The sequence below is a fragment of the Rana temporaria genome, chromosome 4 (assembly GCF_905171775.1).
Source record: "Rana temporaria chromosome 4, aRanTem1.1, whole genome shotgun sequence".
Taxonomy (NCBI): domain Eukaryota; kingdom Metazoa; phylum Chordata; class Amphibia; order Anura; family Ranidae; genus Rana; species Rana temporaria.
In genome coordinates, this window is record NC_053492.1 from 250,042,675 (window position 1) to 250,057,511 (window position 14,837).

At 42.0% G+C, this 14,837-nt stretch overlaps 1 protein-coding gene across 1 annotated transcript in view; it reads right to left on the reverse strand.

The window, feature by feature from the left end:
- MMS22L (MMS22 like, DNA repair protein) overlaps positions 1–14,837 on the reverse strand; it is a 127,639-nt gene that overhangs the window by 57,674 nt on the left and 55,128 nt on the right. The window contains exons 11-13 of the mRNA XM_040350133.1: positions 13,946–14,065; positions 12,920–13,146; positions 11,177–11,686 (exon numbers count right to left, since the gene is read on the reverse strand). Coding sequence (XP_040206067.1) covers positions 11,177–11,686; positions 12,920–13,146; positions 13,946–14,065 — 857 coding nt within the window. The remainder of the gene's footprint in view (positions 1–11,176; positions 11,687–12,919; positions 13,147–13,945; positions 14,066–14,837) is intronic.

A 14,837-nucleotide genomic window follows, 5' to 3' on the forward strand; every position in this document is an offset into this window, starting at 1 on the left:
TGAGTATTATGTAGATACATTTTATTTCTGGAAAACCTAAAAAAAAAAAAAAAACCTCTATGAATGTGAGCAGTAAGGATGAGCACCGACGTGTTCGCAAAACCCACGTGCAGAGCCTGCCAGGAAGTCGGCACTGTGCTAATCACAGGCAGTAAGAAATGTCCTGATCTCTGCAGCCGCGCATCAGAACAATGTCTCACTGCCTGTGATTAGCGCAGCGCAGTGCCAACTTCCTGTCAGGCTCTGCACGTGGGCTTTGCAAAAATGGCGGAGCTCATCCTTAGTGAGCAGGTTAGTGTGGCAATGGTGATTAGGCTGCACCTCAGGCCGCGTACACACGGTCGATCCATCCGATGAGAATGGTCCGACGGACCGTTTTCATTGGTTCACCGCTGAAGCAGACTGATGGTCTGATGTGCGTACACACCATCAGTTCAAAATCCGATCGCATCAGAACGCGGTGACGTAAAACACACGACGTGCGGAAAAAAACAAAGTTCAATGCTTCCAAGCATGCGTCGACTTGATTCTGAGCATGCGCGTGTTTTGAACCGATGCTTTTGTGTACCAACCATCGGTTTTGACCGACGGTCAGGCATCCATCAATCCGATTTTAAAGCAAGTTCTAAAACTTTGGTCTGAAGGACAAAAGTCCGATGGGCCGTACACACGGTCGGTTTGGACCGATGAAACTGAACTTCAGTCCGTTTTCTTCGGTTTGGACCGGTCGTGTGTACGCGGCCTCACAGTGTGTTAATTTTAGGAGTATGCACACCTTGTGGACTCACCTGGATTGGGGCTTTAGGCTGGGTTCACACTACTACACTAATTTCATCCTACTTTGCTCTGCTACATTGGTCCTACATTTATCCTACATTGGTCCTACATCCATCCTACTTTCATGAACAGGATACTACTTTGGTCCGACTTCAATGATATTCAATGGGCCTGAAGTAGGATCAATGTAGGACCAAAAGTAGTACAGGGAGCATTTTCAAAGTCGGACCGACTTGTGTAGGACGCTACAAGACGCTCTCATAGGGAAACATTGAACACAGAGCAAAGTAGGATGAAAGTAGTGTAGTAGTGTGAACCCAGCCTTATTATTTTGTTGTGCACATACATTTGCGGATTGTTCACAGTATTTTGGTTATCTAACACTATATGCAAACTTTAAGAAGTGTTTTACACATTAAACACATTTGTTGGATTTTTTTATGATTTTTCCTTAGTTTTCACACAGTGCTGCTTTGCTAGTAATATTTACGTCTTTTTCACAATCTTTTCATCACTGGATTATTGAAAGCTTTCTTCTGTAAATGGAGTTTAGTCAGGGTAGCGCTACACTACATATTTTGTTATTGGTACATGTAGAACTAATCGTTTGCCTAAAATATTTGTATAGTCACCAGCTAGACATTCTAAAAACCAAAAGGCAGCTACTGCTAATCACGTTACCAAGGCCCCTTTCACACTGACTGACTGGTCAGGTCCGCCTGTCAGTTTTTGGACCATCTATAGCTCTCTATGGAGCAGCAGACATCCGATACCATCCTATTCGCTAAAAACAGACAGATGGAGATCCGTTACCAATCCATCCAATGCATTGGAGTCGTATGGAAATGGACAGGCAGTCCGTTTCCTTCAAACCGCCCCCTGGAGAACAGCGAGCTGTGTAGTTGTCTGCTCTGTATAGGGGTGCGGACACGGACCTGCTGAGCAGACGGATCTGCTTGACGAAGCCCGTCCCATCTTGAAGGGGTCTAAATAAAAACAAAAAACGAGGGGAAGTAAACTCCAAAACACACACAATGGTACTACTAAGAGCCCTTTCACACTGGAAACACCTATAGCGAAGCGTTAAAATAGCGGTAAAACACCACGATTTTACCGCGTTTTTACAATGTTTTTAATTCATTTTAATGGAGGCAGCGTTTTTGGAGCGTTTTATGACTGTTTTAATAGCGCTATTTTTACCGTGAAAACGCGGCAAAAACGCACCAGTGTGAAAGGGCTCTTACAGAGAAAACAGAAAAGCTGTTTTATTAGTGTGTTACTAATCCCAGGACCCTGAATTCACACAATATCTTATCTGGTCTCCCACAGTATATGGAAATGCAATTATTTTAGTAAATATGAACCTGCCAAGTACCTTTTCTCAGCAGTATATATCATTCTTGTGACTTTCATCAATGCTCCGCCAAGCACGGTTAAAGCTTGTAGGAGTTTTAATTCTCCTCCGACTGTCCTATGAGGCTACATGACCCCTGACCATGTCTGGACAGTGCTGACACACCAAACTAAACATTTGCAAATTGCCTTCTAGGGCTCTGTTCAATCAGCAGATGAATCGGGGACAGTACAAGAAGGGGAGGATCAGAGAAGACCGGCTCAAAAAGCCTTTTTACATAATGCAGAGTATTAACACCTTAGGTTCCACAGAGTATAACAAGTACGATTGAGCCCTGGTTCACACTGGGCTGCGGGAGTGAAGCCGTGCGAGTTCAGCTGAACTCGCACGATTTCACTCCCGCTGGCAGTCCCGATTTCGGCCTCGATTTAAGAGACATCTGTGCAGGTCGCGGTACAGGAACTACTTTTTGAAATCGGTGCAGCGCCGCAGATGCGGCGTCGCACCGATTAGGACAGTGTCATTGCCGAAAATTGGCGGCAAATGCCGCAGATTTGAGATGCGATTTCACATGTGAAATCGCATCTCAAATCGAAGGAAATCGTACCCATTGTGAACCTGGGCTTACTGAATATACAGAATGGTTTTACTGTTGTGGGTTTAGTAACACTTTAGGGTTAAAAATAACACAAAAGCAGCGAGCAAAGTTCTATTAGTGCTTTTACATTTTGAAAGAAGCCATAGTTGCTGCTTAGGGTTTAGGGCCAAGTCAGCACACAAATGCAGACATATGAAAGTCATGATTACTACTCTTATTTTACTAAAAATCTGTTAACCAAAATTACACTTGTTATTAAAAAGATGAAATAAATATAGCAGAGTGCAATGTTACAGGGCTAATTGCTTTCATTGCACAGCGGTATGTCATTAAGAAGGACTTAAAACATTGCGAAGCACCTCTCTATCAAATATCCCAGCCAGAATGCAGACAAGACTGTGTCAACGGCTGCTCTGCACTGCCGAGTAGTTAGCAGCCAGCTTTAGACTACTGTCATTATAAAAGCAAGATGACACTGTTCTCTAATCCAGCCAAAGCTGATAAGTACCATCAACCTGTCACTTCCTACACTTCAAAATTCTTCCATCTCGGCTTCAAAGAGTTTTTACATTTCGATTTCTTTTGCTGGCAGCTTCTCATTCTCCCACGGTGCTCTAATGCAGCATTTGCACACCAGGGTGACTCCCCACCTGAATAGCAGGTCATCCCCTGCTCACTGAGCTCATCTGTGGCCCATGTGCTAGGCAATTTAGATCCAATCAGCCCTTATTTAGCTCAAGAGTAATGAGCAGCATAGTGACACAGAGTTAAGCCTGACCCTCAGGACACTGCTCATCAAGCAGTAAAACTGTGACAAAATCATTCATCTTCTACCCGCTGGCAAGAAATAATACTCACATTCTCTGTATTACTTTTCAAGATACAAAAAAAAAAAATGCTCCTGAATTTTCATGATGTGAGACATTAATTTGCAGAGAGCTGAATTCCCTTAAACCCCCTACTGCTATGTGCTCACCAGGGGAAATAGGCCTTAGGAGACAGAAATGGAAGAAAGAAAATTGCTCCAGCTTTCCTTTCATTTTAAATAAGCCTTGTATCTGACACACTGAAAACACAGGGAAATACCAAAGAAATTACAATCTTGTCGTTTAGAAGAGGAATATCACAGGTTAAACTTAAGGGTAAAGAAAAACCTGCATGAACAGGAATAGTACAAGAAATAAATTAAAACACGTATACAGAACACATGTAAATGGTTGCTTTAACAGAAATCCACAATAATGTTATTTACGTGTGAAATGCATTCACTAAATGATATGGGATGTTTTTTTCACCTTGAAACATTCATCTCTGAAAACATTATATTAGACAGTCAGTCCTCTTACTTGGGAAATATGCCATTACATTGAAGCCTATGGACATATTGTTAGAAAAAAAAAACAAGACAAGACAATGGCATCAAATTGGTAGACGGAGAAGCACGACGCTGTAATTACCCTATAACCTCCCAAACATCTATCCTCCCATTTGTTTTCACTCTTGGGGATGCCTCCTTTTCACGTTCTACATGCCTTTCAAACTTTCACTAAGCAGCTGCTCAGCAAAATGTCTATATTCTATAAAGCAGGCCATATTCAGTGGTGTGTGTCACTTCTACCATAACTCATCTTACATATACCAACACTTATTTGTCTGCAAATCTCTGCACATAACCAACATTACAGAGGTTTTACCTCACATGTACAAAGTCCAATCACCCAGTACATTAGATCACTTAAAGGGGTTGTAAAGGAAAAAAAAATTCATAATAAGCATCCTTTACCTGCAGACATTCCTTTTTTCACTTCCTCATTGTTTGTTTTTGCTCAGAAGTTGCTCTATTTCTTCTCTGTTCCGTTCACTTCCTGCTTGTCTGATTTTACTGACCACTGTGACGGGAGGGTTTACTGCGGTGGTCAGTAACGTGCTCGCCCCCTCCTGGGAACTACATCTGTGTGGCAGGACGCTCTCTACGTGTTAGAGACCTCAAGGAGGTGTGAATTACTGGGCGTGCCGCAATTCATACTGGGAAATGTAGGTCTTACATGAACGAGTGATGCAAACCAGGAAGTGAATGAGAGAACAGGAACTAGAATGCCGGAGGTAATATAGATGAAGGAATTTAATAGGTATTTACAAATTTTTTAACAGAATCATTACACTATTCTGTCTGTCTACCTTGCAAACATTAATTTTAGGCAACATTTTTTTTTCCTTTAGTGACCCTTTAACTTTTAGCATTATATAAATTAAAGTGACATTAAGCCCCTGTACACATTGGCGCAACATGCCTACTTTGCGGCACCGCACCGATATCCAAAAAGTAGTTCCTGCACTACTTTTAGTGACTTCGGGGACGATTTCAATAGACGTCTATGCATCAACCCACACAAATGTCTTGCAAATCGCCCACAAACTCGCACTGAAACGCACGTTCAGCTGAACTCACACAATTTCAAACCCGCCTTTAGTGTGAACGAGAGCTAAAGGTCCAAAAAAAAATACATGTCATACTTACCTGCTCTGTGAAAATAGCAGCTCCGATACCCTTCTTTCTGGGTCCCCCGCTGGCACTTCTGGCCCCTCCTCTTCAACCGCTTGCTCTAGGGGCTCTGGTGCGTGCTCACTCCCGAGCCTGTCCATAAGACTCGGACCCGCCCCCACTCTCTCATTGGCTCACTGGCTATGATTGACAGTAGTAGGAGGCTACGGTCTTAGCCAATGAGGAATATGATATCTGCGAGAAGCTCAGCTCTTGTGCACATCGTTGGATTGAGAGGGAGCTTGAGTATTAGAGGGGGGCTGCTGCACACAGAATGCATGAAGGTAAAAAAACCTTGAGCCGTTAAAATCGCTTTACATCAGAAAACTGACAATTAAGGCTTGTTCATGGCCTTACAAATAAAGCAACATGCATACCATGGTATTGTATGGATTATGTCATTAATTATAGTAATATTTGTATGCGTCTAGCAGTCTCATCTGCACTCCAACGTACATAGTTCAAATTAATTAAATGTAAAGCCTGACACACACCGAGCCAAATATCGGCTGGTTCAACAGAACCCGACCGACATTTGGCCTGTGTGTACATCAGCCTGTCCGGCCAGCTTCTGTTACGACTTGGGGGGTTTGGACTAGGGCCGAAACAACTAATCGATTAATCGACAACTAATCGATTATGAAATTAATCGATTACAATTTTCATAATCGATTAATTGGCCAGTAACATAATGGGGTTAAAAAAACTAAAATTGGCCCTTTATAGTACAAAAAAGCATATCGCTACAGTAAATATTACTTTCACTGTCCCACAGTAAAAAATGAACCCCTTACAGTAGCGATTATTTGCTCTTTTTGTACTTATTTTTGTTTTTTTAACCCCATTATGTTACTAAACATCTCAGGCCGGGATCACACCTCCGTTTTTTGGTGTTTTTTGCAGAAACGCACTACAGTTAATTTACATGTTTTCCTATGTGACACGTTCACATCCATGATTTTTTTTCAGCTGCTGCGTATTTGGAAAGGACAAGGACTTTTCAACACAAAACGGTGCTAATTTTTTTTTTGGTTCAATATACTTCAATGGAGAAGCTGCAGAAAAGCATGTAATGTGTTTTTGCGGCAATTTGTGTTTTGTAATCTGCCCAACAAATTGGCCCAAAAAAAAATGTAAAAATGCAAAATTTTAAGGCTATTATCCGATTAATCAAAACAATAATCGGCCAACTAATCGATTATGAAAATAATCGTTAGTTGCAGCCCTAGTTTGGACCCCCTGTTAGAACACAATAGCTCAGTGGAGAGATCGATATACTAACATTGCATAGTTAGTACATCGGCTCCTCCTGAGCTCATTGATCTTTTCTCTCTCAGTCTGCCGAGTTGAACGAAAAAAACTTAAAATGTGTACCAGGCTTAAGGCATTGTGCCTCAATGCTCAAAATCTGTAAAAACTAGTTCACACTACAATAGTTGTGTGCTGATTTCCATTAGTCTGTAATGTGTTCAAGTGCCTCTCCCCCTTCTCATTACTTGAAAAATCTTAATTTTTAGCAGTGTGCCAGCATTTGTGGGTGTTCCAATGTAAAAAAATACCCGCTGCTGCATTTTTTTTTTTTAAAAGAACTGGAACTGAACACATTGGTATGAAGAGGAGCGATTTGAAAACATTGATTTTACTGTGCGATTCTTGAGAACACGTTTTTTTTTTTAAAAAAATGCACCTGAAAGAATCTGGTGTGAACAAGCCCTAATCAAGACATTATGAGTATAGACACACACACACACACACACACACACACACACACACAATTTGTCGGGCTCTGCAAATTTCTCAAAATTAACTCTGGGAGTCTTCACATGTTTAACTTCTGGGTAATTATAATTACAGCAGTTATTAGAAGACTTACATTTGTAAGACTGAATTTGTGGCATTTCAGATGGAAAAAGCTGTGACACCAATAACTTCTATCAAACTTGCTGAAAAGGAAGCAGGGCAGGACATCTTGAAAACAGAAAGGCTTTATATTCAATCCAAGAGCATGCGATCCAGTCAGTTTCCTATTATAGTCCGATTTTACCACCGCATACTGCAAAGCTGTAGTCAATTTTACAGATTAGTAAAATCTTCTTAGCGTATCTAACAGTCTTGCTGCAGATTTACTAACCCCTAGAGGGCATTATTTGCAGCATCCAGGAGTTACAGGAATGTCTTGCTAAAGCAAATGTTACAGTTTTACCTCCTAGTCTCAGTTTTTGATATGCTATCCTGTAGAAGATATGACTTCCCTGCTCTCAATGACCGTCAGGCCTGGTTCACACCTGTTAAAGGGTTTGAGAGTTTAGCAAGCGTATTGAGCACTTAAGAAGCGTATTACAAGCATTTTACATGTGTATTTAAGCTTCAGATGTTATTTTAGCCAATGGAAAGCAGAAGGGGAAGGAGAGCTGCATGAAACAAAACGCTGGTAAAATGCTCATGTTGGCCCACGTGGTGAGGGTCCAAGAAACCATGGCTGAAGTCAGGATCAGATGAATCAAGACTCCAGGGTCACATATAGAGAGAATGTCATGCTCTCCATCTCCCTATCAGAGGTATTCCTTAGGGAGGGGTTTCCTTGAAAAGGAAGAATGGTAACCTTGTTCAGGCAGGAAATGGGGGCCCAAGGGAGATGGTCCATGCTGAACGCATCCTCAATGGACAAAAGGGGAAAAAAACATGAGGGGAGTGAGAAAAAAAAAAAAGGAGAAGGCTCATACGGGCGATGGGGGGGTTGGAAACTGGATGACTTCTCCCAAAAAGGTCCCTGGTGCGCCTACGACAAATAAAAAAACACACTTGAGCACGGAAAACTCGGCGATGCAGCCCATGCCACCTGGAAATTGTTCAGTCAAGCCCTGAGCAGTATATTATGCGGCCTCGGGTTCGCCTGAAAGATCCATGCCATAGTTCACATCAATAATGAGAGCAACACTGAGAGACCGCTGTGGAGGAGGGCCCCCCCAAACGGCACATATACAAATAGAATTATCACAGCTAAGGTCTCTGCATCTAAACAAATGCACAGAAAACATCAAATGTGGTAGAGGTGGCAGAAGCAGCTTGAAGCACAGGCTGACTGACTGGAAGGTGGGGAGGGGAGTGTTGTGTGTGTGACCCTCCCGCTTGTGGGTGTTAAAGGAGTTGTAAAAGGAAAAAAAAAAAATTGCCCAAAATTAATGTCTGCAAGGTAGACAGACAGAATAGTGTAATGATTCTGTTAAAAAACGAGTAAATACCTATTAAATTCCTTCATCTATATCACCTCCGGCATTCTAGTTTCTGTTCTCTCATTCCCTTCCTGGTTTGCGGCGCTCGTTCATGTAAGAACTACATTTCCCAGTATGCATTGCGGCACGCCCAGTAATTCACACCTCCTTGAAGTCTCTAACACGTAGAGAGCGTCCTGCCACACAGATGTGGTTACCAGGAGGGGGGCGAGCACATCACTGACAACTGCAGTAAAACCTCCCATCACGGTGGTGAGTAACAATCAGACAAGCAGGAAGTGAACAGAACAGAGAAGAAATAGAGCAACTTCTGAGCAAAAACGAACAATGAGGAAGTGAAAAGTGTCTGCAGGTAAAGGATGCTTATTATGAAAAAAAAAAAATGTTTATTTTACAACCCCTTTAAGCAGCAGGGGAGAGGTCTTTTTTTCTTTTTTGGCTAGAAATGGTTAACACTGGGGTATCCCACCACCCTGCTGCACTGCACATAGTGAGACAAGGCCATTGTTCCGGCTGTGGCAGCTCTGAGCGACTGTCACACCTGTGGGGGTGGGACCAACATGTCTGAACCGCTTCTTATCACCACTACTATCCGTTCTCCATCTCACCAGCCACTCCCACTGGATGGAGGTAAAGGAACGCCTCTCCCACCAGCTCTGGGAGTGACAGGAAAACACCAGCAGGGTGGATACCCAAAGTTAAAATGGCAGCCACAGGACCTGATACCACAGCCTTCCCTCAGCCCAAGTACCAAGCGCCATGTGCAGCACTCAGGCAGAGCACTGTAAAACTCATTCCCCCCAGACAGTGGTTTCGCAGGATCCAGGTACTACCTACCTCAGGACTCATTCTAAGCAGTGGAAACACACAGGAGACAGAGGATGCCCCTCTGCAAAACAAGCAAATGGCAGCCACACTGCAAATAAGAGACAAACTCCAACCTCCCTAAGCACCGTTATAAGATATAGGGCAGTCACAGCCACCTCTTCAGCTGCAGCAGGGACCTCTCCCCTTTTACAAATCATGCCCACATAAGAGCACACAGAAAATACAGTCAAAAGAACTCTGCAAAAAAGATGAGCAAGACCAGATAAGGGTAACAATGTTGTGGGGTGGAGTAAAGGGAGCAGAGTTACCTGGAGCAAGAGAATACCGATATGTTAACTGATGCGTGCGGGTCCCGCCACAGGAGGAGAATACTCACAGTATCAAGGCCAACCTGGGACTAGTAGCACTTCATCCGAGCAAGCATCTTCAGGGAAGGGAGGCAAACACTTCCGATCCTATGATGATCGGCCTATAATGCGCCACCACAATGAAGGGACCAGGCCCAACAATCTTGCGCATCCGCCGAGGGGTCAAGCCCCTGCAGAGATATCACAGCCAATCCCCTTATAGTGAGGATAGCATGAGCTCGATAGCAGTGCTGGTGAGGAAACTACCTGGATCTACGATACCTGGCCTTATGCCCAGCACCGCAGTTGATTGTGGATAAAAATTAATTCATATACTGGAACACCAAAAACTAAAACAAATCAGCAAAAATTAGGAGCTAAAAAGCTCCATGTCCTAACTCCCAAGACACTGGGCAACAACTGAGTCCTGTTATGAAGAGGAGGGGTTGATCACAAGAGGGCTGTTCCCCCCGAGGTGTGTTTTTAAATTAAGTTGCACATAGTGTCCTGCTCCTGAAGGTGGCGGCATCAAACCCATCTGTGAAGTAAAGCTGTATCCTTCAATGAACAATCGAAAAACAGGAGTTTTAATGTAATGATCTTGCCTAGCTAGTCATCAGGTAGCTCTCAGTACACAGCTTGCACAACCTACTCAGCGAGTCCTCAAAGAGATGGTCACACCAAAACTTCAGCGATAGCTAATTAAGCATAATAAAAAAAAAAATCCTAAGAAAATCCCTTAATCAAAGAGTGGGGCACCACAGCACACTCATGAAAAGGGTATACTGCAATACTGGTGTTTTTTTTTTTTTTAAACAACATTTACTGCAAAATGAAACCACAAATAAAGCACAAAAAAATGTAAGAGTTTTTTTTTTTTGTTTCCCCCAGACACCAAAACAAAGAAGAAAAGCACCCTAATTTTTTGGATTGCACAATTTCCTAATCTTCTGACATGGCTTACAGTGGTCTTAGAATTCAACATTACTTTAACTATGCTGGTATAAGTTTGAAATTAGAAGTATAGCGGGCTACGTTTTTCACTGTATGACCCTTTGTCTACTGAACTTAACTATTGTACTAAGTGGAAAGAAGTACTAGATGGTTGCCAGAGTTCACAAGCTGTTGGGAGAAGTACATAAAAGTCAGTCCTCTGCAAGGCAGACTCTAGATCAGAGATATGCAATTAGAGGACCTCCAGCTGTCCTTGGGTGTCATGCTTGTGGCTGTCAGTCTTGCTATGCCTCATGGGACTTGTAGTTCTGCAACAGCTGGCGGTCCGCCAATTGCATATCTCTGCTCTAGATCATCTCTCTAGGACTTCAGGCTGCAATACAGCTTGGTCATAGAGCCAAGTAGTAGCAAATGTTTCCTGTTTTACAGTGAACAAGTTAATTATGATGACCACAGAATGTGGCACTAGGATGATGAAGGGATACAAATTAAACCCATAGAAAGAATACTGCCATTCATGGTCTTGAAAAAAAAGTTACATACCTGAGTCTGGAAACTGCCGTCTGTAGAAAATGAAGGACTGCACTCAGTTCTGACTCTCGACATGCTGGAAGTAACATGCCAAAACCATCACTTAATAGTTTTTCTTCAGAGAGAAGCAGTAAGCTGCTTGTTTCGAAAACTTCTTGGACACCATCTACATAAGTAGAGAGCAGTGACCAGTGTGTATGCTTCTGACCGTAGTCTCCCTTAGACACCAAGAACTCCTTTGCAGTTTCACGGAAACTATTGGAGAGTTTTTCTGCTAGAACAGTAATGTCCATATTTTTTTCCACATAAATAAGAATAAAAGCAAAGTGTCCTCTCCACACAAGGGTTTTCTGAGAAGAACTGAGCATTCTAGGTATTAGAAAATTTAAAAGATCCAAGACCCTGCTAGTTACATCTTCAGTTTCTGCCAAAGTGGCCAGTAAGAGAAACAGGGTGAAGAAGTTCTGCAAACCAACCTCTTGGAGCTCCTGCATCTTCTTTTGGTGAAATTTGGAATATATTCTGTAAAGGAAAATGTAATCATTAGCATAATCCATAAGGAAGAAGGACCACCACCTTTGAGCACTAGCAAATAACTTGGCTCAGAGTAAATTAGGGTTACAGGGGGGATGCTAGGGGGCATGTCCTATCACTGAAGGCACCAGTTTATAAACCAGGGTCTATGAATACTCAGCCTGTGTCCTGTATTGTACAATATATTTTATTACCATTCGTATAATGAACCAATCTAACAAAAGTTTAATATATGGGTGACCTAAATACAAGAATATGTTAAATACAACAGTCGACAAATTCTGACAAGATATATGTTGGATTCAACTTTGTATATGCGAATGGAGGGGGACTGCCCAGATAAGGCTGCAGCTTCCATATGGATCAGTGCTCTAAGATGCATTTATTCTCTGTGGTGTGTCAAGTAACAAACCCTAAGCTATTCAGTTTACAGTGGACCCTGCACTAAAAGGCAAGGCCCACTTATTACATCGAGTCCGGTCCCACAACCCTCTGTAAAAAGCTGTAAACAAAAACCAGTGGGGAAAAAATTAGAACACACCTGACATCAGGATCCTTCTGGTGAGATTCTGGGAAATACCAGGCATCCCAAATCTTGCAAGGATGCTTCCAGCATAGTGCAGAAGTCTCTTTGTGGCATTGAAGGACTAGGACAACATTGTTAGCTAGGTCCTTCAGGCAAAATCTAGGAACTTTTTTCCCAATTGGAGTTTTTTTCACAGATTAATGCAGCGAGTTGTAAAGGAGAAACCTTGGCTTTTGATGCACGGACCACTTTAATGCAAAGCATGTCCAATATGCTTATATCAGGAGCAAATAAACATTCAACTGGGAAGGAGGGCATTCAAGCTAGATATCACTCCATATAGAAGTGGATTTTTTTAGAGGAAAAAAATAAACAAGCTACAAACTGTATCTACAGGCATGTAATGTATTTATTATAGCGATCTACATTTTTTTTTAAGGACAAATGCATTATTTTCACAAGAGTTCAAAAGCCTACAAATGTATTAATCCAACTTAAATACTAGCATATTGAAATATAATTTAGGATGAAAGAATTGCAAATAAATGAATAAGCATCTCTAAGCGGTCTTTAGCTATAAAAAAAAAAGATAGCAAAACAATTACAGTGGTCTAGCAAACTTTACAGGGCACATTACTAAATCTCAGAGTGTGGTAATAAACTGGGCACTTGAAATAGGTTTAGAACATACAAACCTTCCCTTAATTTGCTTCCATGGATGTATCCCACTGCTTTGTTTAGCTTTTTTCATCAGGGATGCCATGATCCGTAGGAAAATGAGGTAGCTGTTATCAGACTTGTAGAGGTCAGGACTGTGTTCATCAGCACAGCAGCTTTTCACTATTTCCAGCATTGAAAAGGGGGTTTTACTGACACTCGCCAGAGATTTTAATCCAAGCCAGGAGATATTAAAAAGACTGTTCTAAAGCAGGGGAAAAAATGAACAATGTGTGTTAGATTTGCTGTGAGCAGATAAAAAACTTTTTTTTATTTTTTATGTGAAAAGACCCATTTTATTCTTATGGGCCCATTCATAACATGTGCGTTGTGGCAACAGACTCTAAGATGCCACATGGCAATGCACCTGCTGTAGTGTCTTTGACCGTGATAGGCATCCAAACACAGTACATTAGAGCTAATGCACAATGCAACACATCAGAATGCATATACCAAGCATTGTGATGGTGCATTTTTAAGAAAAGGTATTATTTCATCCAGTTGCAATCCATTTAGAATGATTGAGTTGCGTTAACAAAACCTACATTAAAACAAGTGCCATAATGCTTTTTAACACCAAGGCACCACAACTAAAGTATTTAAATGTGCATGGGCCTTCAGTAATAATTAATTGGTGCCACCATTCCTGGTAAGGGAACCTGGCAGTGAAAGCCTTTCAGCTTTACAGCCCATTCCCTACTGTGCATGCGTGAAGTGCGCTGTGCTTTCTAAATGGCCCAACAGGGGAGGAAGGAGGTCGTCTCCGGAAGTTGGGAAGGTAACTGTCAAACCCCAAACCCCCCCCCCCCCCCAGAAAGGTCCACCGGAGGGAGGGAGGGGATGAAACATTTGACAATTGTGTTTTTTTTTTTTAACTAAGCAGACAAAAGTTTCATGTGCCAATAAAGTCTGTCTAACGTGTTAACACAAAAACATGAAAAGGTGGAGGCTCAAAGTTTCTCACCTTGTTATTTATGCTGTACAATGCACTATTAATTACTCACCAAGTTTTTACTGTAATAGTCCCATAGAATAGTAGCTACAGTAAGGTTTGCTTGCCAAAGGTGACATAAAGACAAGCAGCACTGCAGATACATTCGAAGTTGGTCCTCTAGGATTCCAGTCTAAAGAAAATATAAGAGCATAAATCTCAATTTGAACTGTCTAACATACAATCTAAAAAATGCGCACACGCAGACACACACAAATTATTTTATTGGAGTCCACTGAAGGACACAGGTCAGACCAGGATAACCACTCTTGCTGCCAGCGTGCCTCAGTTTTAGAGCAAAGGAGTACCAAAATCATGATCACAGAGGGTTGAAGCCTGTGTGCACCCAATAAATGTATTTTACGGTGACTACAAAAATCCTACAAAAATCCTAATGTTCTCTCTAGTTGGACACAGGAAGTCATATACATTGGGAGGAACTGGGTGGTGGGTAGGGATGAGCCGAACGCCCCCTGGTTCGGTTTGCAGCAAAACATGCAAATAAATTGTTCGAACACGGGAACACTGTTAAAGTCTATGGGACACTAACATGAAAAATCAAAAGTGCTCATTTTAAAGGTTAATATGCAAGTTATTGTCATAAAAAGTGTTTGGGGACCCGGGTCCTGCACCAGTGGACATGTATTAACGAAAAAGAAAAAAAAATGAATATTTTTTTTCGGGAGCAGTGATTTTAATAATGCTTAAAGTGAAACAATAAAAGTGAAATATTCCATTAACCACTTAAGACCCGGACCAAAATGCAGGTAAAGGACCCGGACAGTTTTTGCGATTCGGCACTGCGTCGCTTTAACTGACAATTGCACGGTCGTGTGACGTGGCTCCCAAACAAAATTGGCGTCCTTTTTTTCCCACAAATAGAGCTTTCTTTTGGTGGTATTTGA